At 37.6% G+C, this 18,962-nt stretch overlaps 4 protein-coding genes across 6 annotated transcripts; 3 read left to right on the top strand and 1 right to left on the bottom strand.

Moving 5' to 3' along the window:
• The first annotated feature begins 185 nt into the window (after window positions 1-185).
• LOC121507055 (methyltransferase-like protein 7A) lies at window positions 186-4,534 on the top strand. The gene is made up of 2 exons (XM_041783197.1): window positions 186-739; window positions 3,923-4,534. The coding sequence occupies exons 1-2, from the start codon at window positions 245-247 to the stop codon at window positions 4,154-4,156; spliced, it is 729 nt and encodes a 242-aa protein (XP_041639131.1). The 5' UTR covers window positions 186-244; the 3' UTR covers window positions 4,157-4,534.
• A 217-nt stretch (window positions 4,535-4,751) lies between these two features.
• On the top strand, window positions 4,752-7,289 carry LOC121503340 (methyltransferase-like protein 7A). Its single transcript, XM_041777683.1, has 2 exons — window positions 4,752-5,349; window positions 6,059-7,289. The coding sequence occupies exons 1-2, from the start codon at window positions 4,762-4,764 to the stop codon at window positions 6,290-6,292; spliced, it is 822 nt and encodes a 273-aa protein (XP_041633617.1). The 5' UTR covers window positions 4,752-4,761; the 3' UTR covers window positions 6,293-7,289.
• A 385-nt stretch (window positions 7,290-7,674) lies between these two features.
• LOC121507438 (methyltransferase-like protein 7A) lies at window positions 7,675-9,623 on the top strand. The gene is made up of 2 exons (XM_041783766.1): window positions 7,675-8,199; window positions 9,336-9,623. Exons 1-2 carry the CDS (start codon window positions 7,702-7,704, stop codon window positions 9,570-9,572), a joined length of 735 nt encoding a protein of 244 aa, XP_041639700.1. The 5' UTR covers window positions 7,675-7,701; the 3' UTR covers window positions 9,573-9,623.
• A 92-nt stretch (window positions 9,624-9,715) lies between these two features.
• On the bottom strand, window positions 9,716-16,700 carry atf1 (activating transcription factor 1). 3 transcript variants are annotated; one of them, XM_041783762.1, is made up of 8 exons: window positions 16,531-16,700; window positions 15,629-15,732; window positions 13,852-13,974; window positions 13,628-13,725; window positions 13,407-13,540; window positions 13,029-13,211; window positions 12,651-12,804; window positions 9,716-10,554 (listed from the first exon to the last, which is right to left on the bottom strand). In XM_041783762.1, exons 2-8 carry the CDS (start codon window positions 15,725-15,727, stop codon window positions 10,410-10,412), a joined length of 936 nt encoding a protein of 311 aa, XP_041639696.1. In that variant the 5' UTR covers window positions 15,728-15,732; window positions 16,531-16,700; the 3' UTR covers window positions 9,716-10,409. The 3 variants fall into 3 exon arrangements, with proteins under 3 accessions (XP_041639696.1, XP_041639698.1, XP_041639699.1); XM_041783764.1 differs by lacking the exon at window positions 16,531-16,700 and adding an exon at window positions 15,950-16,371; XM_041783765.1 differs by lacking the exon at window positions 15,629-15,732.
• Between the last annotated feature and the right edge of the window lie 2,262 nt (window positions 16,701-18,962).

Consider the following 18,962-nt stretch of genomic DNA (forward strand, 5'->3'; position numbering starts at 1 on the left):
TACTGAGTAAACGCGAAGCTATTCGGTTAAATCTTTAGCTACTAATTTAAATTTATGGCTGGAATTCAACGTGTATGCTGTTCCTGATTAGGCTTTCTTTACAAAGGCATGTCATATTATACTGTTTGCTTTTATTTTGAAGTAGCTTCCGGAAGCCCACTTAAAGCCTTTTGAATCTACGTCACTCGTCCAACATAACAGTTTGTTGACAGGATAGGCGCCACGCTGGATCAAGTTTGCAGAAATGGCTCTTCTAATGCGATTTTGCACCCTAGTGGTGAACGTGTTGTGTCTGCCGCTACACATCTTAGATGCCGTCGGCCTCTACCAGATTTACAAACGCATCTTCCCGATTTGTCAGTATCGTCTTTCTGCACTGTACAACAAGAAAATGCACGACAAGAAGACGGAGCTGTTTCGCAGTCTCTCGGAGTTCAAAAAGGCTGGCAAACAGCTCACACTTCTAGAGATTGGCTGCGGCACAGGCACGAATTTTAAGTATTATCCACCAGGCTGCAAAGTGACCTGCGCCGATCCGAACCCCGCTTTTCAGAAATATCTGACGAGCAACATGTCCGAAAACAAGCAGCTGACGTATGAGAGGTTTGTGGTGGCGTCGGGGGAGGACATGGGGTCAGTGGAGGACGAATCAGTGGACATTGTTGTCTGCACCCTGGTGCTCTGCTCGGTCAAAGACATCCCACAAACTCTGCGAGAGATACACCGCATACTGAGACCAGTAAGTCCTCTCTAGCTCCCTTATTACAGGCTGTCCTCATAAAACTACTGTTGTTATGCATCAGGGTATAGTAGTGCATTTAAAGCAAGCAGCACTGTATAGTAGTATAGTGTTTAACAAGTTGTCAAATGAACAATTATTTTATTAATGTGTTTGATGAGATCAAACATATTTTAGCATTTAAATGTGGTCATTTTCCCCATTAAAACAATACACCTGGAGCTGTGGGTACAATGGAAGATTTTCAAATTATTTGTGATCGTGCAAACTTAATTTTAGCAGATAACATTCAATGACAATACTTCTTGGTTTAAAACCTCCCTCAGAACCTAAAAGGAAGAAAGGTTTGTCAATACGCCATATAAAATATAACTATATTGTGTTTTTTAAAAGTAAAATGCTACAAAAATTCATTCAATCTGTTTCTTCTAATGATATATTCCATAACTGACAATATAACAGTGTTTCCCACACATAGACCATACTCTGGTGAGCCACCCAGGTATATTTATAGGCATCAAAGTATATGTAGAGATCATTTTCCTTTTCCTTTCAATCCATATATAGTCACCCTCTATGCATCCACTTCTGTTTTATCACATGCACTGTTTGAGGAGAAATGTCTCATGTATAAAAATAAGCTCAAATAAGCTTATAATGCTGTTGTTCAACATTTTTCTGCAGCTGCTTGCTGCCACTATTATCCTGCACTAGGATCACAGCTGCGCTATGCTACCGCATCAAAAATAAGCATCCACACATGCCACTCACCAGCAGTGATGATGAACTATCAAATTTAACATTTCAAGGAGTGAGTGATGTTATTTGAGTGTATTTTTATAAACTACTGCTGATGAATATTGTCAAAAGAGCAGAAACACACAAAATCACACCCACATAATGAGGCAGGATGGTATAACCATTTCTGCCACCTTTTAAACACCAGTGTCATTCTGGGAAACACTAGGACCAGGCTATTCAATTGGAGGCCCTGGGGCCAGATCAGGCCCCCAAGGTCATTGTTAGTGGCCCTTTAAAGATCCAGTATGTCGAATTTCTGCCCCCAAATATCTATATTAATTCAAAAAGTGACCATTCCCATATATTATAATTTTTTAACTGAGGTCTTGCAGTATCTCAGATATTTCCAAAACCTCCATGGCCTCCTTCTCTATACTAGTTCTGAGCTTGCTCCTTTAAGAAGGACTAACTGGTTGTACTGTCCAGGAAGTTAGACTTTACAGTGTATCAGATCCGCAGTGGTTCCCTTACCATTCTATTAGGGGGGGTGCCCTGCCCCCCCAGTGGCATCCCCTGCCCCCCTTGAACATCAAGTCAGTTTTATTTAATTGTATTTCCTATATAGTGCCAGCTCTCTACAGAAGTCATTTAAGGACATCTATAGGTCTTTCCTATAGAGCAGGTCTTTACATCGTCCCTTTATTATACACACTAAATAGCCTTATGTTATTTATCTGGTTTACATAAATGTATTTCATTTCTGAGTCCTGGTTTTCTGCTCATTCCCTCTGACTCCATGACCAGAGCTGAGCAAACCCACACGCTCACTGACCAGAGAGCCCCCACCCTCCTCCCCGTGTCAGGGCTGGGGTTTAATATTTGCTGGGATGCTTGACTCAGTATCATATGAGAGAGTTCTCCAATGCAACTGATTTATCCTCTAAAGTTGTATGAACCAATGCCCCACCTGTTTTACGTCTGAGAGAGTTAAACAAGTGCTGGATTTCCACAAGATTGCAGCAATTGTGCACAATTTACAATTTATTAAATTCTCGTAACAGGTCTGACACATGTAATGCAGGAAAATCTTGCAATCCCCCCAAACGCTGCAAACTGACAAACCGGTTGGAAACGTGGTTAAGATCAGCGACAGTTGAGCTCATGTCTGCACCAATTCCCTCTTGGTCTTCTCACCACAGCAGGCTGATATTCACACGGCCCCTCACAGGTGTGTGGGGGGCAGGTGAGCCGTGAATATTGGAGGGGATCAGTTTGAGCAGTCACCCAACAGTCATTTTAACATTCAATCATCAGGGGTCAATAAACTGGAGGACAATTCCTTTTGTCTTTTCATTCCTGGTGTGCAATGTTTCTCATAGCGCCTGACGCTATTGGCGATATTTATGATTGTTATTTACGCTTGTAAATAAACCTCGTCCACACGCAGATTACAACAGAAACTCTTCAAACTTTATAAACGTAGAAGTATTGACAAAAGATCACAGGAATAGAGAGAACAGGAGGAGACAGAGACATGTAGTGTGTTTAGATAATAATAGTGAAGAGAGAGAAAATCAGTATGTCAGTGGAGGACAATCAATCATCATAAAGAACATTTACCAAAATACATAATCTTACCTATTATAAATATGTTCTATGTTACAATAAACTGTTTCCTGAATAATTTTTTGGTTATTTATTTGTTAACTCTATCAGATGTCAGACTCATTTGCATGTGGGGATGCCTTTTTGACTGCATAGATAAACTTAATATTGGTATGATACAGTCCTAAAGTTACTCCTGATGTGGCCGGAAGGCAAAAAAGTTCATTTCCAACCCTGTCCTTCATACATGCATAAATAAATAATTAAAGATATCAAAGAATCCCATGAACACCATGATTCCTTTAAGTGTTTGTGCCCCCACCCCAGTGATATGGCTGGATTTAAACAACTCTGCAAAGAAGAGTGGGCCAAAGTTCCTCCATAGTGATATGAAAGACTTATTGCCAGTTATCACAAACACTTGCTTGCAGTTATTGCCACCAAGGGTGGAACAACCAGTTATTACGTTTAAGACTTTTTAAGGTTGGTTCTAATGTTCAGAAGCATTTCAGTGTGACAAATATTTAAGAAGAAAAAAAAAAGAAATTATGATGGAGATGAATACTTCTCACAACATCATGAAATGTCTCCCAGACCTTTCATATGGATGCTTCTTCAGGAAGTGGTTCCCATTCCAAACTAATTTAATAGCGCTGCACTAAGAGAACAAGTCACTTCTGCAACATCTAACCTGTGTGTAAACATTAGTTGTTAGGGTAATTAAATATGAACCAGTCTACATTCCCTGATGTTAAAAACATGGCACACTCATAGCCTTGTCTTAATCTTATTCTTTAACTTTTATCTTTAAATTCATATGACTTTTTTTCTGTTTAGGGTGGAGCTTTCTTTTTCATGGAGCATGTTGCTGCAGACCCCTCCACCTGGACCCGCTTCCTCCAGCATGTTCTCCAGCCTGCGTGGTACTACTTTGGCGATGGCTGTCAAGTCATCCGAGAGACTTGGAAGCATCTGGAGTCGGCTGGATTCTCTGATCTGAAACTCACACATCTGGAAGCACCGCTTGTATTCATTATCAAACCGCACATCATGGGCTATGCTGTTAAATAGATTGGTATGGTCAGGTCTGGGTAACTCTTTTTAAACGACTGATCCATGGTGTTTGAGATTACACTCAATCAATTTGTTATTTCCATATCTTATATATATATATATATATATATATATATATGCCCAGTTAAAGCTGATTGTGATTATCATGAAACAAATTTATTGCATTGCATGTTTATCTCCTCATTCAGAGAGTTTCAGACTTAAAAAGTGGGCCTGGGCCCTTGCTGATGTTTTCATCTAAGCTTTGTGAGTGATTGTCGCCATCTTGTGGTTTGGGGTGTAGCTACAATAACATTCCTTTTTTTTCAAGGCTTTAATTTAAACCAGTACATTTACTAGAGTGATCAAAGTAGATAAATAAAGAAATGTGATTCATACTGATTCATGCATCGTGTTATGTCATCCTAACATTCTCTCCCGGCCCACAGGAGAGAACAGTTCATGTTTTGTCTATTTTTAATCTAACTATAAATGATGTAGGTACATTTACATTTGCAATCAATTTTGAATGTATTGTTGCTTTAATATGACAATGCCTTATGCCGAAGGGCACTGGTGCCTAGTCATGCGTGGTCTGTTTTATTTTGAAGTTGTATCCGGAAATGTCTATCAAGCTCTCTGACGCTATTAAAGTTGACCAACGCCACAGTTTGCTGTTGACAGGCCAGACTCCACGCGGGTCCGAGTTTGCGGAAATGGCTTTTCTTATGCGATTTTGCACCTTAGTGGTGAACGTTTTATGTCTGCCGCTACACCTGATGGAATCCGTCGGCCTTTATCAAATATATAAACGCGTCTTCCCGATTCTTTTGTATCGCTTTTCTAAATCATACAACAAGAAAATGCACGACAAGAAGACAGAGCTGTTTCGCAGTCTCTCGGAGTTCAAAAAGGCTGGCAAACAGCTCACACTTCTAGAGATTGGCTGCGGCACAGGCACGAATTTTAAGTATTATCCACCAGGCTGCAGAGTGATCTGCGCCGACCCGAACCCCAGTTTCCAGAGCTACCTGAAGCTCAGCATGACCGAGAACGAGCAGCTGACGTATGAGAGGTTTATGGTGGCATCGGGGGAGGACATGGGGTCAGTGGAAGACGAATCAGTGGACGTTGTTGTCTGCACCCTGGTGCTCTGCTCGGTCAAAGACATCCCACAAACTCTGCGAGAGATACACCGCATACTGAGACCAGTAAGTCCTCTCTAATTCCCCTTTTCCACATTTAATAAAACACTGACCACTCTGCTGTCACTGAGACTACTGTCCTCAGGAGACCGCCACGGTTACGCAAGAGAAAGTTGAATTATACACAAGTGAACAATCATGAGGCTCTGGGCAAATTAATAAAGAATGTACATGATGTGTGAAAGTACAAACTAAATGATTCTTAGCTTTCAGCAGCATTTAAGGACAAGCTTGTTTTGAGTCTGAAGTCCTTCACTATAAATCAGCCTTGTTCTGGTCATAGATAACCTTTGGGTGAAGTAAGTAGGACTCAGATTTCTCCCAGTAGCCAAATAACATTGACAGAACAGTTAAAATCAAAATGTACATTTAATTTACACAAAAATCAGAAATGGGATTGAATAGAAGTAACTGAAGAAGCCATGATCTGGCAGGGTTTATTCAGTACTCTAGACCTTTTATAGCCCCCTCAAGTGCATCAGATGCAGTGTTAATCATAACATTATATTATTAGCAGTGGATTTCTCTTTTACTCGGACACAACTGTAACTCTCCAACTGTGTGTTTACATCAGTCATTAAGTTAATAAGAATATGATCCTGCCTACATTCTCTGAAGTTAAATATAGAGCTACATAACATGAAATAACAATGGTCTTATTTTTACTTGACCTTTCCATCTATGACCTCAATATTCATTAAAAAATCTTCTGCAGGGTGGAGCTTTCTTTTTCATGGAGCATGTTGTAGCAAACCCCTCCACCTGGACCCACTTCCTCCAGCATGTTCTCCAGCCTGCATGGTACTACTTTGCGGACGGATGTCAAGCCATCCGGGACACCCGGAAGGATCTGGAGTCTGCTTGGTTCTCTGATCTGAAACTCAGCCATGTAGACGCACCGCTCCTCTTCCTCATTAAACGACACATTATGGGCTATGCTGTCAAATAGATTCAATATGTTTGCTTTAGTAAGCTTGCATTTAACCAGATAGTGAGTTTGCCCTGCCTTTAGCATCTTGCTGTTATGACTGATCAGTTAATGCCTTTTATTCTAATTTTGCAAATAAAAACTTCAGCTTTTGCAGAAAAATTACCTCGGAGTTTGATCAAACCTTTACACAGACCACACTGGGACTGTGCCATATGGCCTGAAAATGTAATCAGATTTTTCACATCAGATCATAATCACAGTTTGAATATATTTCTTGCTCGCTGAAGAAAAATAAAAATGAAAAGAAAATGAATAAAATCTAGCTTTACACTTTTTTCTATAACATTTAAAATAAGTAAACTGAAGTTCCAAATTAGTACTTAGTATAAGGAGTGGAATAAGAAATTATATTTAATTTCAAATACAATTGAATTTTGTAATGTATCAATATTTACTACAAAGTTCATCTTCGTTATTTATATACAAAAAACTTTGCTCAAAGAGACATTCAACGTATAAGGTAGAATGGGAAAAGTCATGTAGAAATAAGCTACATTAACCTATTAGGTAGATAGATCATTTATTTTGTGAATTGGACTTTATTCTGAAGTTTATTTTTGTCTTTGTTCTCAAACTACAGTAATCCGCATTGTGAGCCAGTGCCCATATTATCCAAATTTTCTCATTTTCCAACCAGTCTGACCTGTACTCATCCAGGTGAAGCCCAAAGGGAGCAGTGGAAGTGGTTCAAGAGATTAAATCAAATTTTCATTTAACTAAAAAGTAATTCATTACTGAAAAAATGATTGCCCAGGCCTTGACGACACTCTGGCACTAATGATTTTGCAGTTGTATGTGAAGAAGAATGCAATATTTGACGTTTAATTCATTTCCAACTTTCAAGTTTCCAACTTATGATGCTTTGATTTGGATCATTAATTCATATGAATCTTTGTGCCGCTCTTGTTGCTGTATGGCTGCATCAATAAAGATATGTTTTGCAATAATAAAACTGACTGTGATGGTTGAATTCTGCTGCATGTGTTATACTTTAAAGAGGGCTGTCAAGATTAATCGCAATTAACTACGATCCACAATTAGTCCACAATTTTTTTTTCATCACGAGTTTGATAAAGCTTTGGTACTATTCAATACCTATACTTTAAATAACAGATGTTAAATAGTTTTAAGGTGCGTGGTGTTGAACAGTATCAATATATCTCAGTTTTGAAAACCTTAGACAATAGATCATTTCCCAGCCTCGTGTTTTCACTGTAAGTACTGCGGGCTTTAGCGACATCTTGCGGTGAAAGTGCGTCACTGATCTGGTGGCTCATGGTATTAGGGGCGTAATCTTTTGATCTTCTGAGGTTCCTCGTTGAAGATTCTTCCTGTAGAGCTTTGATTACGATTAGCAGAGAAAAAACATGAAGTCCTGCCTCATGAAATCATGCAGATTACTTTGTTTGGTCTTGACTTTGCCTTTACATTTAATGGAGATCACTGGTCTGTACGGTATGTATAAACGCTTATTTCCCTTGCTTGCCTACAACATAACGTTTTCTTACAACGACAAAATGCATGAAATAAAGAGGGAGCTGTTTCGAAACGTGAGCAGGTTTGCGAACACCGACGGCACTCTTCGGCTAATGGAGATAGGCTGTGGCAGCGGGGCAAACTTCAAGTATTACCCCTACGGCTGCACGGTGATCTGCACCGACCCCAACCCACACTTTAAGAAGTACCTGCAGATGAGCATGGACGCCAACACACATTTGACGTATGACAGCTTTAAAGTGGCCCGTGGGGAGGACATGAAGGAAGTAAAGGACGAGTCCGTGGATGTGGTGGTCTGTACCTTGGTTCTTTGCTCTGTTAACAACCCACTGCAGGTGCTGCACGAGGTGCGGCGCGTCCTCAGACCAGTAAGTTCAAAATGCTGCCTTCAAGTGCTGTTGGGAATATTGTAGTTGTGACTCCATGCACATGAATAACGTGGCTGTAAGCCATAGGGGCATACTAAAATTAAAACTTTTGAGGGCAACAAAATTAAAAAAAATGTAAAACATGGCTCTTATTTAGGAATATTTAGCATGTGGACACGAAACTAGCTAAAAGAACGGAAAATCGAACCTAGAATTTTGACAGGTTCCACTTTAAAGTTAACGTTAGAAGACAAAATAATATGGGACGTCTATTTGTCTGTTTGCATCTAAATGTAGCAGTCCACCCATTTTCCAGTTTAGTACAGTGAAGCTATCTTGGGGGCATACATTAGATTTTAATGTTTTAAATCTGACTTTGTTTTAAGTTTTAATATATGAATTAGGGCTTGCAAAAATTTAAATTTTCAATTGCGATTAATTTTAGGATTTCTGTAGTTAATCACGATTAATCACGCCCTATTTATAGCACTTTAAAAATCCACCGTTTCGCATTAAGAAGAGGTTTGTGTAATAATGTTACACATAACTGAACTGTTTAAAGGTAAATGATAACAAACGGTTCAGATTACCTTTGACTTGTCTACTGAGCTGTCTGAGTTTTTTAAAAGTGAAATGAGACATAAAGGAGCAGTGGTGGACATACATCATTGTTGCTGACCAAAGTTTCTGGAAATACACAATATGGCCTGCAACTACACATGATAAGAATAAATAGTGCTCCAATTGTGGATTGGAGTTAATCACGATTAATGTGATCAATCTTAATAGCCATAATTTGAAGATATTATGTTGATTTGTTGTAACTATGGTGTGCAGTTTTTTTTTTAAATATCTGAAAGAAATGAATACATATTTCTTATGCTACTCGGACTCCAGTCTATGAAAGCCAGGTGATATTCTTGCACCTTTTTTTGTTTTCAGGTCAAATAGGATTTGTGGGCATGCCTTTTGCAATAAAATAACTTTGTATGCTTACACCATAGCTCAAAAAAAAAAAAACTCGGTCTTTCCATCTGCAGTTCTCCCTGTTCCACATTCCACAAATACATAAATACAAGCAAAGTTACAGAACCTGATTTCATCTCCTAATCTGCTGCTTTCTCTTTCGTCTTCAGGGTGGAGCCTTCTACTTTTTGGAACATGTCGTTCATGATCCCTCCTCCTGGACATACTTCTTCCAGCATGTGCTTGAGCCTCTCTGGTATTATCTCGGGGATGGATGCATGATTACAAGAACAACATGGAAGGATCTAGAAGCAGCTGGTTTCTCTGAATTAAATCTAAAACACATTGAGGCCCCTAAGGTGTCTCGAATGATAAGACCGCATATTATGGGATATTCCATAAAATGACTGAATGAGAAAACTGAAAATTGCTCCTTGAGGGACTTGAGATTTATGAATGTTGAAATATAAAAATGAGAGACCAAGTATGATGTTGTCCACATATTAACTGCATTTTGATTGACATCTAACATAAACAAACTTGCTGCAAGTCAATGAGCGAAAATAGATTTATTCAAAGAATCAGCAACATTTCATACACCGTTTGTTCTTCTTCCCCACCCCTCCCAAGATGTACATAATAAATATTACCTGGACACTGTGCTTTTTTTTCCCTGATTGTCTAAGTAACTGCCTAGAAAAAATAAACAAACCACACTCATGGTCAGCCGTTCTGTTACCCTTTATATTCCATTGCACAAAAATAAGGAATGACAGTTGTAACATCTCCTTTGGAGGGAAATGAGGGGAATTGCTGGTTCATAAAATAAAGAGGAATTATGTTTGCGTAGTAATTTTACAGTCAAAAATCTGTATAGGCTGTTAGAAGATTATAAAAAACCTTCAACAGATACATTTTTAAGAACACAAAGAGAATAAAGGAAGGGACCGAAACTCAAAGTTCAAGCTCACAATTTCAAACCTCCCATTATTAAAAAGAGACACAACTATAAATGTTATAGCATTAGCAAAAACAATAATAACAGCAGGTGGAAAAGTGGTGGTTGAATTTTTGCTTGCCGAGTATATTGTACTGCCATCACTAGTCATTTTTATATCAAACAGTAAAAAAGAGGAGGATCTCAGCCTTAAATGAAGTGTTCCCAGAAACCCTGTTCATGTCCTGGTGGCTGGGTTGTGACGCTCCCGCATTCTGCATCAATCCTCTACCTAAATTCAGCCACTTCAGCCTGTTTTCACACAATAAAGGTCCTTTAGTGTTTTGAGTTCTTCAATAAGGGTCTTGTTTTGGTTTTCAAGGACTGCTACACGGTTTTCCAGGCATTTTACATATTCTTTTTTCTTCCGTCGACATTCACGTGCTGCCTCTCTGTAAGAGGAAGAAAAGTGCAGTAAGTCAAACTGAAAAATAAGACCATGAGTGCGGCTACAGAGAATCACAGAGCAGTATCATCTCAATTTCACAAGAAAATTACTAATACTTTTGAGGGTCAAATATTCACAAATACTTCACAACAAAGATGAATTAAAATACAAAAAAATACTCGTTTCTGTGCTCCACAGAATAATCATAATGCCCTCCGTAACAAACTCCCTTTATTAATACCTAGCATTTTTCAACTTTATGTACATGTACAGTGCTTAACAAATTTATTAGACCACCACCCAAAGTAAGGTTTATGCCACAACTGCCCTAAATTAACAGCACTGGTAATTGCAAAAATCTTTTTTATGTTTCTGCAATGGTTAATACACCAATATATAGAAGCTCTTTAACCTAAATGATATTTTTAATGCTAAAATATAATTCTTATTGTTATCCATGAATTTTCAAATTTACTGATTTAAAAAAAACTGAAAAAATAGTAAAGCACATTATTATTTCTTGATTAATGTGTCAAATTATAGTTATTTACTTGCATTCCTGAAGATAAAAATGAGTTTTAGTGGTTGAATGTTATGCTTGATTCATTTCTAACTTCTCAGAGAAGCCCTGTGAGCCAGCTCAAATTTTGGTATAAAAAGGTGAATTCAGTTTGAAATCCTTCATTCCTGTTCAAAATGGGAAAACATGGAGAGCTCACTGAAAATGAATGAGTCCGCATTAAAGCACTTCATGATGCTGGATGGTCTCTGAGACAAATAGGGAAAGACATAAAGTGTTCTTACAGTGTGGTCAAGTATGCTTTGGAGTCAATTGCCGAGACTGATACTTAGAAAATGCACCAAGGAAGAGGCAGGAAACCAAAGTTAACTGAAGCAGATGTCAGACACCTCAAGATTTGAAGTACTAGAGACAGAAGGAAGACCACTGCTGATCTTCAGGCAGAGATAAATGCTTCTAGATCAGAGTCTGAGAAAGTCTCCAGAATGACCATAAGCAGACGACTGACGTAACAAGGCTTAAAGGGAAGAATAGCTGCTAAGAAGCCATTATTGAGGCCTGCAAACATCCAGAAATGCCTCATATTTGCCAGGGAGCACAAACACTGGACTGTTGATGACTGGAAGAAGGTACTCTGGATGGACAAGTCCAAGTTTGAACTGTTCAGTCAGCATCGTTGTGTTTATGTTCACAGAAAAGCTGGAGAAGGTTTTGATGCCAGATGCATTGCACCCACAGTGAAACACGGTGGAGATTCCATTACGGTATGGGGTTTCATTTGTGGATACAGCATAGGCAAATTAGTGAAAATGGCTGGTATCATGAACAAGAACGTCTACCACAACATCTTAGTGCATCATGGAATCCCTTCTGGACTGAATCTGATTGGTCGTTGGTTCATATACCAACAAGACAATGACCCCAAGCATACTTCAAAGCTGTGCAGAGACTATTTGACCAAGAAAAAGGAATGTGGAGTACTGGAACTGATTAGCTGGCCAAGTCAAAGTCTGGATTTGAGTCCTATTGAACAAAGAGGAAAAGTTTCATCTAAAGCAAGTCTGTGGGAACAGCTACAAACTATATGGAACTCAATAACAAAAAAGATTGTGGAAAAGTACATAAAACAATGCCAGCAAGAATGCAAACTGTTATCAAGGCCAAAGGAGGCCATACAAAATCTTAAGTTTTTTTGGTTATTATGTGTGAAAAAGGACTGTTTAGTTGTTTCAGTTTGTTATTTGCCAAATGATTAACCAAACATTTTTAGTTTTAAACAAGTTTTTGAAAAATTTCTTAAAATATTAAGTTTTCTTGTTTTTATGACAGGTGGTCTAACAAATTTGTTAAGCACTGTATATGATCCGTGTATGCATTTTAATGTAGTTGCGATTAGTTTAGCTTATGCATGTTTATAAGGACCTGTCAACCAAGCACCAAGGCTCCCCCCAAAGTAGTCTTGAACAAAAAATTATTTATTCATCCAACAGGAAGAATAGTTCTTCCTGTAGAATTCATACAGAATGGCTGAGATTTTGCCTGCTCTCTCTCCCCAAAATTGTACACTAGTGGACATGTACCTGTTTTTAGCGAGTCTGATTTCCCTCTTCATTGTTGGATCATCAGTCTTGCCCTGAGATAATCCCACAGGAGAGGTCATAACTACAGTCTGAGGCAAGGAGCTGGATGTAGGCGCTGTGCGGATCTGGTATGCTTGCATCTCTCCTCCTGCACCTGAGAGGAACGCAACAGTTCAAACACAAATTAATTGGGTTCTGCCGCACATTAAGCGTCACCTGAAAGAACTCAATCACTATGTTTTGGCTGAAATTCTGCAAATCTTAATATAAGGCCCATAACACCAAGGCTCATAATTTAAAACTGTATTTCATACCGGAATGCACCAATAAAACTGGCTCTAAAACCAAGCCACATTTTATATGCCATATTTTCCTCACCTTGTACCACAACCTGGTTGCTAGGCACCAGTATTTGCTGGCCGTCAGGTGTCTGTGCATACTGAAGAATGGTGGGACCTTGCTGGGCTCCACCTGAGTTCGCCATAGCAACAGCCTGTAGTCCTTGAATGCCCTCAGACCCTGGAGTCGCAAGCTGGATTGTGCCATTAGCTGATATAGTGACTGTAATAATCACACAGATGACATTAGAATACCAACATGCATATTTAAAAGGATTCCTTATCTCAATTAACAGTCATTTAATTGACCTACACATGCATAAGGAACTTACATAATCTGCTACTTTCAAAACCAATGCAGTCCACTAAGAGGAGCATGTTTTTGCAGACAAGAACTATAGAAGGGAGAAAATCTTACTGTATTGGCCGCTGCTGGTCTGGTAGATTGGTGTGGTGGGTACTGTAACACCAGTCACTCCTGTGGATGCTGGGCTGCTATCTTTTGCCTCAATATGTGTAACTTCTTCTGAAGAAAGCTCATTGAGGATTTTTCTACAGAATGGAAAGATAAGGGTTAGTATTTATTCATTCTGACAGTTCTTTTTGTTGTGTCTGAATTTCTCATATCTATTCTATTACCTGTAAGAAGGCCGCCTTGCAAGAATTTCTCTGGTCTTTTGGGCTGCAACACCGCTGTCCGATGAGTCCTGTGAATCTTCACTATCTGAACCCTGGGCCTTTGGAGAGACAGGTATACATAAAACATGTTGTAAATCTATAAAATGGTGTATTGTAACTGAAGTAGCACAGAGGCAAACAACTGGAGGCAAAGATAACATCCAAACAAAATGTGGTAGTCCCACCTGTGCAGTCTGACCCTGAGGCGACTGAATGACTGATGATTGTGCAGACTGGATTACTCCTTGCACCTGAAACTGGCCCCCTGGCAGCTGTACAACGGCAACAGAAGGACTGCCCAGTGACATCTACAAAAACCCAAACATAGGATTTAAAATCCAATGCAGCAAAGGACTTTTAATTATTGTAATAGGTGTCAAACAGTGTGCGCAAACAGTTTGGATCAGTCTTACTCTGATATAATCAACATTTTGAGTTATAATTTTAAAAGAAAACATCCTTAAACAATTTGGGCATAATTACATTATCCATAAATAACTGGGGTTGGTATTTCTAAATCATACACTTCCTAAGACTAAAAATGTGTACATACTAGAGCTGGGCAATTAATCAAAAAATAATGAAAACCGACATTCAGAGCCTCTAACATACGTAAACCTGCTGTGTCAGTTATTTCAATTTTTTCCTCTTTTCTGGGAAAAATGTCAATTTTTACGAAAAAAACCATTTTCATTTCAGCTGATGTGTGTTTTTATTTCAAACGTCTCAATAAATAACCCAAAATTGATCACCTGTGCCTGTTCCTTTTAGTTGTTTGTTCTAAAATCATACAAATATTTACAGAACAAACAAAGTCAGAGGTTGGGGTTGGAGTAATCGTTCATCAATCATAATCGAGGTGAAAAGTTCAATTAATTGTGATTCTGATTTTTGCCATAATCGCCCAGCCCTAGTACATGCTAGGGCTGAACGATTTGAGAAAATAATCTAATTGCGATTATTTTTTCAAATATTCATTTGCGATTTGATATGCATTTTCTTTTTTAGTTCCTCATATTATGCATTTTCAACCAACCTAAGCAATATATCAGTCTATACTTTAACCAGCACAATATTAAATAGATACAACTAGGGCTGAATGATTAAAAAAAAAAAAAAAAAAAAAAAAAGGAATTGCAATTATGTACACTCATATTGCAAACTCTTCATGAATTGTGTTAAAGGGAATGATAGTATTTATGTTTATGTCATTCTGATGAGAAAAACTTCCACAAAAGCAAGAAAAATCTGATTTTTCTTCTGGTAGACTACTTAAAAAAAAGACACTTCCATGGTTGCATGATGTGTAGAGTATAACATCTCCACGGCAAAAACTGTATTATACTGGTATTTCAACAAATTTAAGGATAAAAAAATATTGCACTGTCTGCGATTTGAAAATTGCAGCAGACCATATTGCGATTTAATCTAATTTGCGATTAATTGCCCAGCCCTAGTACACACTTTTTTAAAATTCCTAAATATTTCAGTCTGTGTTTATTGACAGTGTTAGAGCAATGAAATCTTAGAGTACATAAAGGCAAGGCAACCCTGATATATCCTGTATTGAAAATTTAAGCACCAAGCTAGTTTCTACATTCACAATCAACACAGATAACATCTATAGGAACACAGAGGACAAAATTCCTTTGAAAAACTCATAACATTTAATCCAAGGTCCAATTGTGTTTTCTTATTCAAAATAAATGAAAAAAAAGTTTTACTGCACAATGTCATTGGATAAGGTTTTAGATTACTTTGAAAGCTTTTTAGATCCTACTCAAATACTGAGTTAAAAAACACCTATTCAATACAACTTAATCAAAAGTCAGTATTAAGTGGGCTGTATTCATATACAAAGTGGGGAAATTACATTAGCAGTGCAAGAACATAATGAAGATTGTATCAATGATAACGTTTTTTAATTTTTTTTTTTCCTTTTCTTTATAATTTATTAGTTACCTGTTGGCTTATCTGTTGGAACTGAGAGGTTGTGATGGATGTGGGAATGGTGGTAGTCTGTGAATCTGTGCCATTGCTGCCTTGCTGTACTTCATCCATAGTAACTGGGAACAAATAAATAAATATTACTGTTTTATAATGCCTCTAATGTACCACAACACCCGTCTGTTGCAGGGTTGAATGCCTGTTAAAAGGCTGTGGGTTTTCTTTTCATGTTATAAATTAGTCTAAAACTCTCCCGAAAAGATTAAGGAGACGTCAAATCACAGTTTACAACTTAAGCCAACAGCAAGTTTAAAAAGTTAAACAAGTAACTTTTACCTAAATACAGAGCGACTTCCTCTTTGGTTCAGTTAGCCAATGCAACCAACGTTAACATGGGAGTTACGGAACAAAAGCTAGGCCCGACAGTCATTACTATTAACTTCCCCCCTCGTGATTTCCTTGTATAAAATTTTCAACCGACAGAAGAGTAAAACCAAGCTGGTTTAATGTCTGGAAATGCATTGCAAAGTTGTGCTATGAGTCATAATTGCTAGAATGTTCGACCTCACCAACAGTGTCATTGCTAGTTAACGGTAGCTAACGTTCAGTTAAACGGATATTAACCTATTTAAACCATCAAAAACAACTGTTTAAATGCTACAATCAGGCCAGGTTTCATTGCTCTGGTTCACAGGATGGATGAGCTTTAGTCTCAATGAGCAAATATGTGTAACTCTGTCACTGGCACGCAAGTTACCGCGTCAATAGACGTCAGCGATACGAGGAGCCATTAAGCTAACTACACCTTCCCTTTTCGTAAAACGGCGAGAAGTTGACGGAGCAACAGCCGCCATTACCGTCACCGCGGAGCAGACAGACAGACGAGCAAAAAGTACTGCCCAGCCAGCCAATTTTACCTTTTCAAAGGCCGCGGAACTGTTGTTGTTCACAGCGTGGACTTCGTGAAATTCGTGTATATACTTTGACACTAGAAAAACCTTAAAAAGTAACTTAGCAGCAGTGGCTAACAGCTAAAAATACAAAGATGTCAGCTAAAAAAATAGCTGACTACTTTTTTTCCCAAAGGAAATGGGCGGGGTGGTTAGTAAAGACGCATTACGTAATTGTTTCTCTGCATTGTGATTGGTTAAGAGACTAGAAGCAACTGGTAGATTCAAAAAATGTGGAGTAACATTTACATTGGTTACATTTTCTCTTCAGAAGTGTTCATTTTATGCTCGAGTAGTTTGAATTCAGGGGAGAGCGGGTACAACATCACACTTTGGATTCGGCTCATTGCGTGGAAAGTGACAGAAGTGGTTAATTGTAATATCAACGGGGTTAGTTGTATCATTTGACAGAAACATCCTTTCGAACACAATGAATTAGATATAGCTGTCATCATATTCTGTATGTAGTTTAGGTAGATAGTGTTTGTAGATCTATGATAGATACATACTTACAGTTCTATCCATACCATTCACCCAGCATAGAAAGATTAAAACAGATGGATATTACACATATGTGGATATTACCTTTTTTACTGAGAAAATATGCAAGAATATATATGTAAGGGAAAGAATCAATATAGTATACAAAATTTATTTTATATATATACATATATATATATATATATATGTATATTTTACAGGTTATATATAATAAAAATTTTATATGAAACATTGTTTTTAATTTCATTAGTATTACATTTCCATTTTCCCATTCTCTTATCCTTGTACCCCATAAGCAGGGTTAGTTGTAACACACGGTGATAGTTTTTATTTAGCCCATCTAACACTAGCTTTAAGGCAGTTACATACTAAATCAGTGCTATGTTTTAGACAAGACTTTTATTAAGGTGACATAAGGGTGGATTAGGTGACTTTTACATATAACTCAGTAAGTGAAAAACGAGTATGTTGAAGAAATTAGCATCAGCCAAAACCAATCTTAAGCTGATGAAAATTAGGAGGTGACAGCCTGCTGGTGTGGTGGTCAGATGACCAGAAACACATTCAACTGAAAATGTAACCTCTGTTAGTTTGTGCTCTGCTCACTGACATTCGACAGCTGTTATTCATTTTTGATGACAAAGTTAAAGATTCAGAGAAATTGTTCATCATAGAGTGAAATCAGCATTCTGTCTGCCAAGGTCATAAATTTTTTTTGATTTTCATTTTTTAGTTTTTGTTTTTGTTTAGTTATTTTTTATTTTAAATTTCGGATCAATTTTTATTAATTTTTTGCTGCTGGTTTGTTAGTTTAGTTTTTATTTTACAAAAAGAGCAGAATAGTCTCTATTAGCATTGTACAAGTACAACAACATTGAATGCAATCCTTGTGGTGCCATGACAGTGAAGAGTGGTTAAAAAGTGCAAGATAAGTTGAACCATATTATAACCCATAATAAAAGAGCTAAAAGCCAGATAAAAAGTGCCTAAAGAGATCATGAAAACACATAACAACCACCCAAACAGGACATTTCACGTTCACATACTGCAGTCGTTATGGCACAGATTGCACAAGATTCAGTATTTGTGGTAATGGCTTTTTTTTTTTTTTTTTTTTTTTTTTACCCGCTCATTCTTGCTTTAATGTTCTGCAGTTCAAACAGATAATGTCCAGGGTGGGATGGATCCCTGAGGATGCTGTGAGCTTTCATGAGGCAGGAGTTGTAGACAAGGCAAAAAAAAACCAAACTTTGTTTTAGTTTTTCCAGCAATACAGGATACTTGTCAGGGACCAGACTCAAAAGAGTTAGAAAATGTTAACATCATACAAATGTTAAAAACACATTTAAACAGGCTTCCCTTCACTTTTAAGCTTATTTATTCAGTTTTTATGTTTGAATACAACTCAAGACCTAAAATGACCATTTTGTGAAGTCATGTCAGTCAGTACGGTGCTGTCAAAGACTAAAACTGAAACGATTTGGTCCCTAATTTTATTTTATATTACTTAGTTTTGCAAACACAGAATTCCATTTTAATTTGTTTGCTTGTTTTTTGTTTGTTTGTTTTTTTTGTTTTTTTTAATTTTAGTTTTTAATTTGGTTTAAGTTAACTAACATTTTTACATTTTAGTTTTAGTTATGAAGTTAGTAACATTGGTGTCTACCACTAAGAGCACTATGTTCAATACTATATAAGTAATATCAATATAAAAAATTGTATATAGCATTTCTAAGGGCCTTTCCTGCACAGTTTATTACTATTTTATACATTTTGTCATGAAACATTTTGTAATTTACTGTAAATAGTTATTTTGGCAGGCATTTTCTTAAGTTTAAGACTGCAATACTCTACCCACCCCGTCTTTCCTGGTTCACTCATGTATTTCAACCTGTTGT

Source organism: Cheilinus undulatus, linkage group 3, assembly GCF_018320785.1.
Source record: "Cheilinus undulatus linkage group 3, ASM1832078v1, whole genome shotgun sequence".
In the NCBI taxonomy this organism is placed as follows: domain Eukaryota; kingdom Metazoa; phylum Chordata; class Actinopteri; order Labriformes; family Labridae; genus Cheilinus; species Cheilinus undulatus.